Source organism: Oculina patagonica, chromosome 4 (assembly GCF_052425735.1).
Source record: "Oculina patagonica isolate OP01 chromosome 4, crgOcupat, whole genome shotgun sequence".
NCBI lineage: Eukaryota > Metazoa > Cnidaria > Anthozoa > Scleractinia > Oculinidae > Oculina > Oculina patagonica.
This window is the reverse complement of record NC_135761.1, coordinates 50193493-50208247: the sequence shown is the minus strand read 5'-3', so window position 1 is coordinate 50208247 and position 14755 is coordinate 50193493. Positions and strand designations below refer to the sequence as shown.

General features: G+C 39.8%; 1 protein-coding gene and 1 pseudogene across 3 annotated transcripts in view; both read right to left on the bottom strand.

Annotated features, from left to right (window-relative positions):
• Window positions 1-889: 889 nt before the first annotated feature.
• LOC144650451 (adenosine receptor A1-like) lies at window positions 890-8532 on the bottom strand (annotated as a pseudogene). The gene is made up of 2 exons (XR_013570107.1): window positions 8318-8532; window positions 890-1961 (listed from the first exon to the last, which is right to left on the bottom strand). The product of XR_013570107.1 is annotated as an adenosine receptor A1-like (transcript).
• A 674-nt stretch (window positions 8533-9206) lies between these two features.
• Window positions 9207-14755, bottom strand: part of LOC144650435 (tRNA (cytosine(38)-C(5))-methyltransferase-like) — a 31804-nt gene continuing 26255 nt past the window's right edge. The window contains exons 5-12 of one of the 2 annotated variants that reach the window (XM_078510115.1): window positions 14480-14525; window positions 13717-13740; window positions 13284-13367; window positions 12155-12524; window positions 12013-12058; window positions 11629-11683; window positions 11102-11234; window positions 9207-10363 (exon numbers count right to left, since the gene is read on the bottom strand). In XM_078510115.1, coding sequence (XP_078366241.1) covers window positions 10254-10363; window positions 11102-11234; window positions 11629-11683; window positions 12013-12058; window positions 12155-12524; window positions 13284-13367; window positions 13717-13740; window positions 14480-14525 — 868 coding nt within the window. In that variant the 3' untranslated portion in view covers window positions 9207-10253. The remainder of the gene's footprint in view (window positions 10364-11101; window positions 11235-11628; window positions 11684-12012; window positions 12059-12154; window positions 12525-13283; window positions 13368-13716; window positions 13741-14479; window positions 14526-14755) is intronic. The other variant, XM_078510113.1, reaches the window with a different exon arrangement.

Here is a 14755-nt window from a genome sequence, read left to right as displayed (position 1 = left end):
GTGAAATGAAAACAATAAATTGAATGCAAAGTATTGTTATGCGATTCGGAAGAGATCTGTATCAAAAGTATTGTTATGCGATTCGGAAGAGATCTGTATCAAAAGTTAATGAATACTAAGTAGCTGAGCAGGAGTTTGTATTGTTTGATTTGTATTGGGGTTTACAGTTGTGTACATGTGATCTGAATACTGTGCTGGGATTTGTTTGCACCATCATGAATAATGAATGAATTTTACAATGCCAAAGAGAATGAAGGAGAAAATAAAAGAAGAGAGAAGAAATAGTAATAGTACAGGGAACGTTGTGTATTTGATAGTGCCACATGTCAGTTCCCGACATCGATTTCATTTACAATGTTTCTTTCATTTTACACTGTAAGTCACATTGTCCACTGGCTAAGACCGGGAAATGGACCTTTGAGGTTGTGGACAGTGGAGATTATTTCTATTGTCAAGTTAAAACCACTCTATTGTAACGTAGATATTTGGTGATGTGCATTATTGTAGGTTGGGTTTCGATTTTTGGTCAATAATATGTTTTAATATTGTGTGAAATATAACCTGGATTTGTAATAAATTTCAACCATTTGTATCCGTGTATTCTTGCTTTAATTATATATAATACCTCAATACTTCGCAATTGCCAGATTATTGAGCAGGGTTTGAAACGTACTTCATGCGCTTTGAAGGCAGCTTTATATGTCACCAGGTAGCCAATAGCAAACGTAAAAAAATGATTGTTTCTGAAACTTTTAAATTACGAACAAAGATCGTAAGTTTTTAGCAGGGGAGCACGCCTCAAATGGTAAACTTAATTGTACACCAGGGAAAAAACTTGACCGGGATTTTTTAACACAATCAGAAGGGAATAGGGAGGTCAAAATCATCATCATCATCATCATCATTTTTTATTTAAACATAACAGGGAGGGCAAAAAATCCCATCATACCCTGCGAGCAGGCTCTCTTTAGGGCGCAACGCGCGAGTGCGAAAGCCGCGAGTTTCGGCGCCACAAGCGCGCTGCCCCAACGAAAGCCTGCTCTTGGCTAATCCCGCCAGGTAGAGTTTCACAAGGTATGTTACAAAGCGGTGTCTTGACTACGCCTGCTTGGTTCACTTCTAAATGGAGTTACAGAACATTGAAACATTCTTAGCAGAGCAACCTTAAATTCTGAAATTCTAAATGGATAAATTATCACATTTACCAGCGAATTGCTGAACTGTAAAAACTTGATGCTATACATAATTGCAAACCATTCATTTTGAGCGGGAAGGAAGAAAAGAACTACACTGAAGATTTGAAATGGAAGCCAAGTCAACAGAGAAGCTGCTACTATCAGAAACAAAGTCTTAGTCAATTTTGTTTCTCTTTCCATGTGCTGACTCCGTTGACCCATCCGCGACCTTTCTTTCCACCATATAACGCAATAAGCAAAACAAATCACCAGTAGAGGCGCGGTAGGCGACAAAATAACGACGATAACAGAGCCGTCATTTCCTATGATACTGTTAAGACGCAATACCTGTAAAGACGTGACTATCGCTGCAAAGACCCATGGCGTGACGATGGCAAATTTGTATGCACGCAAGCTTAGCGTTCTGTGGCGTAAAGGCCATCCAATGGCGCACATTCCCTCCATGAAATAACAGCAAGGGTAAAAATCGATGTCAGACCGGTAAAAATGTCAGTGTAGTTGAACAGCCATGAAAATGCAAATAATGATGTATTGATGGCTGCGATGTAAAGAGGAACACTCAGCAGACTAACCAATAGGTCAGCAACAGCCAAACTTATCAAAAGGTAATGAGCACGTTTTCGAAGACTCTGTTTGAGAAAGATCAGAATGGTGAGAACATTTCCAGCGACGGTCAGTAGTGCTAAGAATCCAAACATCAAACTCCATATAATAAACCAGGCGTTAAAATCCATTACGGAAGAGTTGGTGTTCTTTGAAGCTTTCCTGTGAAGTCTAAATAATAAAAATGTAAATTAATAAATAATTAATACATGAATAAATAAATAAACCTAATTGCAAAAAACGTTGTCAGGTAAAATAGGAGTTAATTAGCGTACTTTCATAACTACTTTCATCGCGTACTAACATAAGTAGCATTTATAGGAAACTCACAATTTTTTTATCTGTACATTTGAGTCCACCTTTTTTATGCTGTGTACGAAACTGAAAAAACTATGCATGCGCTTAAAGGAGAAGTTTACTCTAGAATGGCCATTTATTTTCTTTACGCCAATAAAAAGTTTACACAAAGATATGTCAGTCTCCAAAATTTCAGCCTCCAACGTTCGCTATAACCCTACGAAATCTTTCCCAAAACTCGACAACTGAACGCCGCCATCTTGGAGCTGGTAATGTATGCATGACGTCAAGGAGCTTAGCCTGAAGTTCGGCGGGAATATTTTAATAGTCGAAACTCCTTCTTTTTTGTATTTCTTAGAGCTCTGTTTGAGCAAAATGGAGATGCACAAACAGGCATTTTGACAAACAAAAGCCACTACGAAGAAACGAAGAGTTTCAAGCATTTAAATGTTCTCGCCAAACTTCAGACTGAGCTCTTTGACGTCACGCTACATTACCAGCTCCAAGATGGCGGCGTTCAGTTGTTGAGTTTTGGGGAAGATTTCGTAGGGTTATAGCGCACGTTGGAGGCTGAAATTTTGGCGAATAACATTTCTTTGTATAAACTTTTTATTGGCGTAGAGAAAATAAATGGCCATTCTGGAGTGAACTTCTCCTTTAATCAATTCCTATTTGACTTTTTCCTTTTTTTCTATGACAACCTTTTTGCAATAAGGTGTAAATATTCCATTAGTAAATCATTACATATATTGTTACTATACACGTTGTTGCTTAAAAGACATTTGTAAATAACAGTGAAAGCCCTCTAAGATGAGGGCATGTGGTTAGTGTCTGCAGTAAATAAATATAGAATTTATTACAATTTATCTAAGCTTCTAATTTGTATAACTTAGCATATATTTTTCGGCCAAGTAACGTCGCAGAATTCGAATTTCGAATATTTTTTTAACTCTGTTGTCCCAAGGACCCTTTGTTGCAAAATATAACGATCTCCTTATACTCAGAGATAAATTCAGACATTCATTCCAAGCAACAAGCAAGGTTTAGAACGTATAAAGTAAATATAAACGGCACGTCGTGTAGGCCACATTTGAATTTGCGGGGGGATTGGGTAATAACTATGTCACGCATTCTACCAAACTTTGTAGCGATCGGACGAAGAATAGAGTTTTCACATTTTTGTTTTCGCCATCGTTGCTGAAGAAACGATATATAATAAACGGGCTGTACGGGAAAGAGTTTTATGGCCAGAAGTTATTATGTAAATCCTCGTGCCTCGAAAAGTGTTACTTCGAAGCAATATCCACGTGCGAAGCATCATGTTCCAACTACGTTCGGCCATATGCACGTGCCAAGCATCATGTTCCAACTATACGTTCGGCCAGCGGTTCATCAAAGCAGTCTATTGTCGATCGTGGACAGTTCGAAAGCGCCATAATGATTGTGAAAGTGGCTTTTATCAATCGGAATCCTCGTATTTAACTAACTCCTAATAATCCATCACCGTAACTCATACATCCTTCTTCTTCTTTTTTTTTTTTTTTTTTTTTTATGGCGTCATTCATTGCGTGTAGCCACGCATGTTTTGGCTCTGGAAATTTCTGCTTTTTGTGCCTTACTGAGACCTGATTGAGCTGGCCCATCTATTAAGCAGCTATTGTAACGTGACACTTGACACAGTGGGCTGAACTAACGAGCTTTCTGCGACGTTTCTTGACGAATTGAGAGGCTTTTTCTGGGCACTTATCGGAAAACTTGGATATAACGGAACAGTTTTCTGTTGATCGCGTAACCACATCTGATCTACGCGAGTTGTAACGGCTTTGTACGCGAAGGCTAACGACTGACGCTACTGTCAACGCGTGGAGGAACGGGCGCTGCGCGCGCAAAAAAAATAACGAACTTAGAGCGCGCTTTGAAGAACTCTCTATCAGCTCTATTACTCGCACCAGCGCGCGCACCATGTGAAAACGCTTTTTGTGATACAAACTACGTGCGCATGGGTGTGATAAAACAGTAAAAACTGTCATAAAACAACGGTCGGTGGTGATTGTGATGACACACCTTGCAAGAAGAATATATGAATGCCGGAGCACATTGGTAGTACTACTTATTCTGTGGGCAGCGACAGGAAGTGGGAGAAGTGTCCCGCGATTGATAGATAATGCGGCTGTAGTACAAACTAACTGTTCTAAATGCGGATGGCGGAAAAGTTTACGTCAACACACCAAGTTATCCACAAAACCTGTGGCGTATTATGCTAACTCTACTGCAGCACGCCGAATCTTACTACTTAGTGGCGACATCAGCACAAATCCTGGACCAAGTAAGGATGGTGTGAGAGTCAGTAAGGATTACCTGGAACAGTTTGCAAAAGCTATTAATCCGCGATCAAGAAACCTAAACATTGCTCATATTAACATCCGCAGCCTGAGAAACAAACTGGAAGAGGTTAAACTCCTATTGTATTTGTGTCGCTTTGATGTGTTGTCAATAACAGAGACCCATTTGGATGACACGATATCGGACCGTCAGTTAGAAGTCAAAGACTATAAGATAATAAGAAGGGACCGAGGCGTTGGCACAGCTGGTGGGGGTTGCGTGGTATATGTGGCCAGTTACATATGTTCATCCCGCCTGAGAGTCTTGGAAACACAAGAAGTCGAGGGGATGTGGCTGAAGCTGTTAATCGACTCTTACGCTTTTGTAGTTGGAACAATCTATAGACCTCCATCGGATGGAGCATTTTATGAACGGTTTCACGAGATTCTGGAGAAGGTATGGATGAAATACAAGAACGTTGTCATTTTGGGTGATTTCAATTGCGATTACGCGCAACGAAATGGTGACATTGTGTTGTCAACCACCGGTAGTAAGTTACAGACATCACTACTTCAATTTGACTATACCGTGGTTAATAACGAGCCAACAAGAGTGACACGTGACACCTCTACACTTATAGACCTAGTCATCGCAAGCAGAGCAGGGCTTATCAGCAACACACGTAATCTGGAGCTTGGTATCTCGGATCACATGTTAGTGTATGCTTGTGTTCAAACAAGAGTCCGAAGACCACCTCCGAAAATAGTCAAAGGCCGCACCTTTAAGAACTTCAATCGGTGTGAATTCATCAGGGATTTGGAGGACGCCCCCTGGTCTGTGTGTTCTGCGTTTGATGATCCTGATGACTGTTACTGGGCGTGGTCAAACATCTTTAACGACATCTGTAACAGACACGCACCTTACAGGGAAGTGAAGATCAGAAGTCAGTCTCTCCCGTGGATAACACCGCAGATACGCCATACAATGAACCAGAGGTTTAAAATCCTACTGATGGCCAGAAGAACAAACAATGAGGAACTCTGGAAAATATACCGCGAGCTGCGAAACAAAGTAACGTTAGACGTCAGAAAGGCAAAGTGCAAATATTACACAGAGCTATTTGCCGAGGTAAAAGATTGCAAGTCCTACTGGAGGCTGATAAAGGAATCTGCTTGCTATAAAACATCCTTACCAATTATGGCGATAAAGGGACCTGGCGGAGAAACCGAAACATCAGATCTGGCTATTGCGAACATTTTGAACGAACATTTCGCTACAATAGGAGAGAAACTAGCCAGCGGCCTTCCTCAAGCAGAGCGATGGCACCCCTTAGCAAACCTATCCCGTGTCACACCCACGGTAATGACAATTTATCTAACAACAGATATTCTCAAGAAGGCGCTTTTTAAGTTGAAACCAGACAAAGCAAGTGGCCCGGACCACGTTTCCTCTAAACTTCTAAAGTATGCTGGTAATGTCATCATACCGTCACTGATGTCTGTCTTCACTGCAAGTACTGCATCCAATTCTGTCCCTGCTACTTGGAAATTAGCTAATGTGTCGTCATTGTATAAAAGTGGTGACGAGACAGACAAGCATAACTATCGTCCGATATCCCTTTTGTCCGTTCCTGGGAAGCTGATGGAGTCATGTATAGGCTCCATCATCACCACGCATATAACAAATCACGACTTAAGAAGCAGGAACCAGTGGGAATATAGAAAGGGCTACTCGACAGAACTGCTGCTGGTGAAGATGACTGAAGACTGGAGAACAGCGCTGGACAGTAACTTGGTGGTGGGAATAGTGTTTGTGGACTTCCGCAAAGCCTTTGATTCTATATCCCACTCGCTGCTGCTACAAAAACTCCAAGGGCTTGGCATTTCAGGAGACCTTTGGTCTTGGATCAAGGACTACCTTTCAGAAAGACACCAGATCACGGTAATTAACGGCAGTCGATCCAGCCTACAGACAGTGAAATTTGGCGTACCACAAGGATCTGTCCTTGGTCCTCTACTTTTTGCATTGTTCTGCAACGATCTGCCAAATATAACCGATGGTAGTGAAGGAGAGCTTCACATGTATGCTGATGACACAACCATCTACGTCGCGGCCACAAGTCCGGACATGGTAGCCACCGTGCTAAATTACATCTTACGGAAATTATATCGCTGGTGTTGTCAAAATTTGCTGACGCCACACCCGGGAAAAACAGAATATATGCTGCTATACCGAGGATCATTTACTGGCCCTTTACAAAGCATTAAGCTTGGGGAAAATAACATCAGGCAAGTTACTTCAGCAAGGTGTTTAGGTATCCAAATAGACAGTGCACTCAAATGGAACATTCATGTCAAAGGACTGTGTAAACGTTTCACCCAGAAACTGAACCTTTTGAGATCATTGTATTTTTTGCCAATTCCTGCGAGAGTAGACTTTTATTTTAAAGTAATTTTACCGTCTGTAATGTACGGTATGATAGTCTGGGGGTCGTGTGGCTCAACACTTTTTAGTGACTTAGAAAAAATCCATGTGCGTGCCGCCAAGATAATTTTCGGCTTAGACTGGTTAACCCCTTCAGAAGACGTACTGCGTCAAGCAAAGTGGATACCATTGAGGCAAATGTACATCCGCAGGGTACTTTGTTTTGTCTTCAAATGTGTATCTGGAGGTGCTCCGGTCCAATTACAACACTTGTGGACGGAGCAGAAGACTAATTACAATCTTAGAAGGAAAAATTGCTTGTCAGTACCAAGACCAAAGACTGACTTTCTCAAAAAGTCGATTACTTATGAAGGGGCCACATTATGGAATTCTTTGAATAACGAGGCCCGCCTTAAAGAATCGTTGGCAAGTTTCAAAGGTGCTTTGAAAGTATTAGGGATTTAGGGGCTGTGTATTTTCGTTTGTTTGGAATGCTTAGTTTGTAGTCTTTATTTGTTATTTAAGGGTTTAGTTAGCTTCAATAGTAATTTGTAAACACGACCACATCAGCTATGCTGCAAAACATTTATCGTGTATAAATAAAAGCTTTTATTATTTATTATTATTATTATTAAAGAATAGTATTGTAATCGTAAAAAGCTACCAGAAGAACTTAAGAAATTCTCGTGCCGTTTCGGTACGCTCTCGTTCTTACTTCGTGCTACGAAAAGTCTTACTAACACTTACACTTACACTTACTTACCCAGAACGCGGAGCCCAGACCGTAGCATAGTGGTTACCTTGGTAACCACAATAAAAAAGGTACAACATTTATTTACAAATATTCTTAAAGCAACAACAAGTATAGTGACAATAAGTTAGTAACGATTTACTTATGGAATATGACAATTGCAGATATTTTAAGTAGGTCGCCGGAATCAACTGCTTCTAAAATTAAAAAAATCGTCCACAACTTTAAACGTGTCTCTCGTCACGCAATCTTTCCTGCCATCGCGAAAGTTATTTAGCGTTCATGCAGCCGTCTCTTGTTCTCTCGCGCGTTTATTTCCGCGTGAAAAATAGGAGAGCGAGGGCTACACAATCATCAATATATTCCCTACTGATGTATATTAAAGAAAGCCTAGTAGATTATGTAGGGGCTTGTTCACAAGAGAAAAGTCTATATCAACTAGGCCGCTTAACTATCAACTATGCGGCTGACACTCCGAAAATTCAACACGCACACAGTTGATGTTGTTTTGTCCTTCTGATCTACGTACTTCAAGATAGTTTTTGCCGTACACCTGTTAAGACGCTCTACCTATTGCAAACTGAACAGTCTCGGCTTAAAAAAATGGTGAACGACTTAATTGTTCATTCTTAACTAACATTACTTACATTGTGCCCCTTAGAACTATGAGCTCCACGGTCCCTTTACATGTTTACTGGTTTTAATAGGTAAATATAGAGTGAACTTACTTCCGCGCGATTTTCGTGAGTTTCCGTCCGCGATTTCCTTGTCTAAACTTGACTGATCAACGACAAAAAGTCTCCAACATGCATAAAACGGGCAATACCTATTAATAGAAGTAAGTAGATTTATAGAAGAAGTTCAATTTCGCAACTGACATGCATATGACCGAAGCGAGGTCATTTAATATGCGATGTCTGGCCGACATCTAAGGTATCAGTTAAATGTTCGGCTGGTAATTTGTCAGATATTATTAAAAAAATTTTGAGGTCAGTAATAGAGCACATCTTATAAAGAAAACACAATTAAAAGAGCAAATAGTACACTGTTAACCAAAACCTTCGAGGAGTGCATCGAAAAAATGTTGAGTTATTTTGCAAACCAGAATCTGATCTTCATTTTAATCTATATCACTTTTACAGTAAGGGATGACGATCAATTTGTCACGAGGGACCATGGGTTGCGATGGACCGATCAGTAGAACCGAATGGGACTGAGAACTAGCTACAGGGATAATTGTTAATCACGAAGCAAGATACTCTTGGAAAGTTAGAAATAACTAAATAGGAAGTATAAACGAAAGAAACAAATTATATTTTCATGAGCATTACTTAATTCAGTAGACTTACATGATCACATCTGTACTTTAATTAACACAATGGGCCAGTGTTGTCGGCCTGTGCAAACAATTACGAGACGGCGCTTGACCTTGCAGGTCGCTTGCGTGCATCGTACAGCGGATACCCGCGCGGATCTCACGTCACAAGGTAGCGCAACTTTTCCAGTTGAAAAATCATTAAATCATTTCCATTCCTTGTTTGACAAATTTTCTAAAAACAAAATAAGACCCCATTGAAAAAACGTCATAACTTCTGCATCCGTTGTGTGACGTTTATTTTAAGTTCACAAAACATGTATATAGATTACTTGTCCCATGGTCGAAAAGCGTGCGAACGTATACGTGTAGCATGGAGATGAGAAGCACTAAGATTTTAATTTCATTTACTGGTGTCCGTTGCGGAATATAACAAAACATTTATGCTAATAATGAATTTCTCTCCTGTCAAGTTCCATTCATAGTGGAGGGTACGGGCTACTAGCCTGCGTCGCAGAAGTAACCTAATAAACCCCGGCCGGTATCATGGCGCGCACTCAAACCCTGGTACACATTTGGGGGCTGAGAACAAGGAATATTTCGTTGGTTGTCGACTTCAGTCATCGCAGTTCCTGCATACTTTTTAAACACCCCGAAGCGCTGTTGACATACCACAAAACAAGTTTACTCAAAGAAACTATCTTTATTTTCAAGAACATATTGTTTTATTTAAGTTAAAACATTCATTTTGTTTTGTTTTTTTATTTTGGCAACAAATATTATTACCCTCGGCAAGTGTAATTTATATTTCTTTTCGTTCAAACGAAAGATTTCCACGCCAAGTTACCAAGCAACGTTGTACCGCATGGTAACCTCGACAAAAAACTGCAGGTTCTTTCTTCGAAGATGTGCAAAATCTCCAGAAGTTCGTTAACAACAACAACAACAACAACAAAAGCAAGAAAATGGTGCATATACTTAAGTGTATTTCAATTTTAGTCCTACGTTTTATACATGAGCCTCTGGCTCGGACATTGAGGGAGACCTCGTCCCACGTATGGACAATAAAATTGTATTGTATTTGTATTTGTATTTGAATTGTGCAAGAAATCTGATGCGGCAAGTTTGATGCGAGTAGTGCCAGTTCCAAATGATTTGTAAACAACAGTGAGAGTCATCACCACCCTCGGATACCCAGGGGCAGTTAGTGTGGCAAGTCAAGGAATAAAGGGGCAGAAATATATTGAAACGACGAAAGTTTTCAAAACTTCCATCCCTACGATCTCTGCCCGTTTTTTCCTTCGCAAGCCCCACTAAGTGCCCCTGGGTCTCTGATGATGTTGCATTACATGTGAGACTGGAAGAGACAGTTCAATAACTCGGACACCACGTGAACGTTAAGACTGTTTCCAAGCAGGCGATACTGTTGTTTAACTGACAACGACGGAGGGAAGCCTGGAAAATACAATAATAAAATAAAATTCAACTGGATTTACACCGGAACGCAGTCCAAAGGAGTGTCTGGACTTCTTACGTCAGAAGTTTGAGACACTAAAACAAGCGCAGTGACGTTTTCATTTTTGTCTCTATAACCAACAAGCGTACATGAAGCGTAGAGGAATAAAGCACGTTGATTGGTTAATTAAAATGAGGCAATTTTGAAGTGGAATTTGACGTCATAGCGGGGCCTTTGTGGAGGACATTTCAAAACACCCATTAAGAATTATAGCAGTATAGAGTGTATGCTTTTGACCAACATGCCGAAGATATTCAGACCAGGTTGTCCTTAAATGATATACCAGGCTACTTAACGACATGTCTTGCGACTAAACGGGGAGGGAGAACCCTCCCTTATAAGGGATCAGCCCCTTCTTTCTCTGGAAATTTCCATTGTTCCTTCCCTCTCATTTCATCGTCTCTTAACGTGAGATAGGAGAGGCTGCTTACAACGACATAACCATGTTCTGTTCACACAAAGGGACATACATGTAGCAGGGACAAAATCACAACAAAAACAGACAAAAAGACAATGGAGCGGGACACTTCACGGAGACGAATTTTTTCAGTTACGCGATGTCCTCTTGTGTGCACAGTTCATGCTTTTTGTTTTTCGCTGCTACACGTCGCCGCGAGATGTCACTACAAAACACCCTTCTGGTGTACTGGCTTAAAGATTTACAAATGTACACTTACAAAATTCAGACGGAAAACCATGCAGATTTGCCACCTCTCGTGGAGTGAAATACCTCAACTTCAACACCGACAACAGTTCTGATTTGTGTTTATCGTCCGTGAGATCTTTGTATCTAGAGAAGATCTGTGTGTCCTATGAAGAGAGCGATGTAAAATGTAAACTGAAGTTACGGTAATTAAAAGAAGCAAATGGGAGGAGGTTGATGACGAAATTTATATCAATTTGAGACTGGATCATTTTTGGACCGGACAAGGTAGCTTTTTTGCAGTCTCTGAGGAAACTAATCAAGATGTGACGCTCAAGGGCATGTTAAGTTACTTGAGGAGTAATATCGCCTTCCAAACAACTGACAAACAAAAACAAAAACAAACAAAACAGTTTAAATAACAATACAAAAATTAAGATATCCGAAAGAAGATATTCGATCAAAATATTTTTCTCATAATCAATCACGAAGACATCAAAGAAGAATCAAACATGAAACAGTAGCAGAAATAGCACATCCAGAAATCAAATGAAATCTTACATCAATATCTGCCATCTTGAGCACCGAGCCAGTTCCCTCGGCATAATGCCCATAGCTGCTTGGAAGGGAAACAGAATAATCTAGGTTACAATGGAGAAAGGTTTACTGTAACTTGACAACATTGCATTTAAGTCATAATTTATCGCATTTCTCCAGCCCTAACAATGAAATTTGTTTCTCCCTGCGATTTGGCATAAGCGATTTTTTTATGCATTCTCGCCGTTTACACTTTGTGTTTGCTTTGAATCGTTTTTGATTGGTTCAGTTTAGTGCTCTTCGCTGTCGTAAGTCTTAAGTGGCTTAAGCTGAACGCCAGTCGTCGGTAATCAGCATTTGTCAATTGAAGCAATTTTTAGCCGTGCCTTTGGCACCCGAAACACTTACGCCTTTGTGAAGCAACAAGAACGTTCGGACTGGTGATTGACAATGTCTGTAAAGTGAGAGAAAAGAACTGTTAATATAGAATACCAAGAAAATAACTTCAAGTTTACCAGGAAGGAAATGATAATATGAATCATACACTTACCTAAAAGAAGAGCAAATTTGCTCAAAACTTTTGCCGGAAGCAGGTACTCTTCGAAGTAGTTGTCATCTTTACCTTTCTCCAAGTAGTCAGCAATTGTTCTACAGTTTTTGGTTCTAGATATATCAAAAACAGGCTCATTCACTGAGCCATCCAATGTGGAATTTCCTGTAGCTTGAAAGCATTTGGAGCAGACGGTATTACGTGTCTCTGTGTCAGTGCTATCCGCACTGCATTCCATCGCAGGTGACTGTCCATTGCTAGCAGCTTTTCCTGCATTTGTTTTATTTTTGGGTTTCGCTTCATAATCATTTCCACAATCACTGCATTGTCTGCGCAGAAGATCATTGCAAGACGGCAAGCTCTCCATGATCTGTCAAAATAAAAACGAACAAACAAACAAAAACAAATTAATTATATTAACTTACTAGCGCGAATAATAGTTTTTTATGCTAGCTCTTAAAAAAAGCCTGGGTCCCTGTTTTTTAACTTTAACTTTTAGTTTATAGATTCTAAGTTCCTTAATATCCGATCAATCAATACTATTCGTCTATACTTTTGCAGAAAAAAGTATACAGTCAAACAACAACAAAAACAACAATGACGACGACCACCACCACCGCCACCACAACAACAACAACAACCAGCTGGTTTGGTATTTCTTCTTTCACGCAAGCAACTGAAAACGCTGGTCTTACTAATTTTTGTGTTGATTCACACAACAAGAGGGAGATAGTTAAGGAGCTCACCAAACTTCCTTGTTACATGTTTTGTTGGCTTTGTAGCCTTAACCGTGCACAAAACACAATAGGTGTTTGCATAAGTTCGAGCATCTAACCACTATACCAGTAGAATTGTCACAGTTACGTAATTCAACCAGTGTCTGAGGTATAACAAAAGATTGTGCACGGTCTTGGACCTTCCAACACAACTCTCAGAATGTTTGTTTGCTCCTTTGAAGTTTGCCAAGTATCACGACCATTCCCTTTGCACAAAAGCAGAGCTATTTACTGTTAATCAGTATGGAATTCAACCTTATTTATTCGGTTACACTCAATTACCCAACCATCCATAAACAGACACCTCCAGAATACTGTCACTCAAAAGAGCAAAAATTGGACATTATTATTACCTCATCACTTGTAGGGAAGTGAAACTGAAGCGGTTTCTTTTTAGCTAGTAGGTAGTACCTCAGTCGAGAATTTGGGATTTCAAACTAAAAGAAACAAGGTACTGTTAGCTTTATAATTGTCCACAAAGCACATGAACTGCAATTGTATACATCCAAGTTACTAACTGGCTCTAAGCAACTGATCTAAAGAAAATAGCCAACTCAGTCAATTCTCATGGTGAAAATCTTGAGAAATATCCTCAAGGATCTTTAGGCATCTTCAAACTTGTTTCTTGAATCGACAAACTCCTTTCTCTCCTCTCCAGATCTTGAAGGATTCTTAGGTTTTTCACCAATGAATGAAAAGCTGATTTTCCTATTCACCCCATCCCCTACCCCGATGAATAAATTATCTTTTTCTGTACATCAGAGAGAAGAAACGAACACACTATACCTGAGAAGGAGATAGCAGGAACTCCTGTTATAGAAATGAAACTATGATAAGCTTGTACCTCGGTAAAATAATGATAAGATGTTAATCAGCTGTGACACGAACGTGAGACGGTCGAAAAAAAAAAAAGATTACCCACTAGGGTTGAAGCCTAATTGACTTCCCGCATAGTGGTCGGACGCTCTACGTACTGAGCTACTGAGAAGTGGTTACTACAGTTTCTACAGTAATATGCGTCCTGCCTAAAAATTATTGCTAGGATCAGCAATGGCAAAGTGTTAAGTGAGTAGTAGAAATGAAATGATTATCAAGAAAGAATGTCAAGAAACAAACTGGCTGTTATCGAAAATACTAAAACAAATTGAAGAAATTATAGCGGCAGTCTCACCAAAATTTAGTGCTACTTGAAAATAGAATGAAGGTGTCGTTGTCGTTTTAAAGTTTGACAGGGATACTTGGAAGAAAATCACATAAAACCCATTAAGTACGGCTTGTTCACATCTTAGGAAAAGAACTTATGCCTTTCTTCTGTTGTTCAAAGGCTATTTTGGTGATCATGGAGTGCACCCTCACAGTTGTAGCAAAGTATAAACAAAAACGTAGACGACTTCTCGTGATACTGCCTCTTTAACAAAGAAATGGATGTACTAACCACTGTAGCAACAGTTGCACGGAAAGTTGTCAACTTATTAATTCACGAAAAGAGGCCGATTGCTCTGCTAATGTTTTACAGTAAACAATTTCCGTTTACGTATTTTACGTGTACCTGATAGCCGTAACCACAAGCCTTTAAAGTTGCCACAAAATGTTCTCTAGAGTGAAAAGAATATTAACAATAAAATAACTTTATTTTAGTGTCAATGTACTTAGCACTGTTGTGTTAATTGTGGACACTGTAAATAAATAAACAAATATTGCAAATCGAACATAAACTTGTTAAAAACCCCAACTGGAAGGAGGCTGACCAGTTGGCTATTTACAAAGCGTGGAGGAGTTGAATTCGGGACGACGGAAGACAAATCCATCTAGTGTTAGGGAGGTG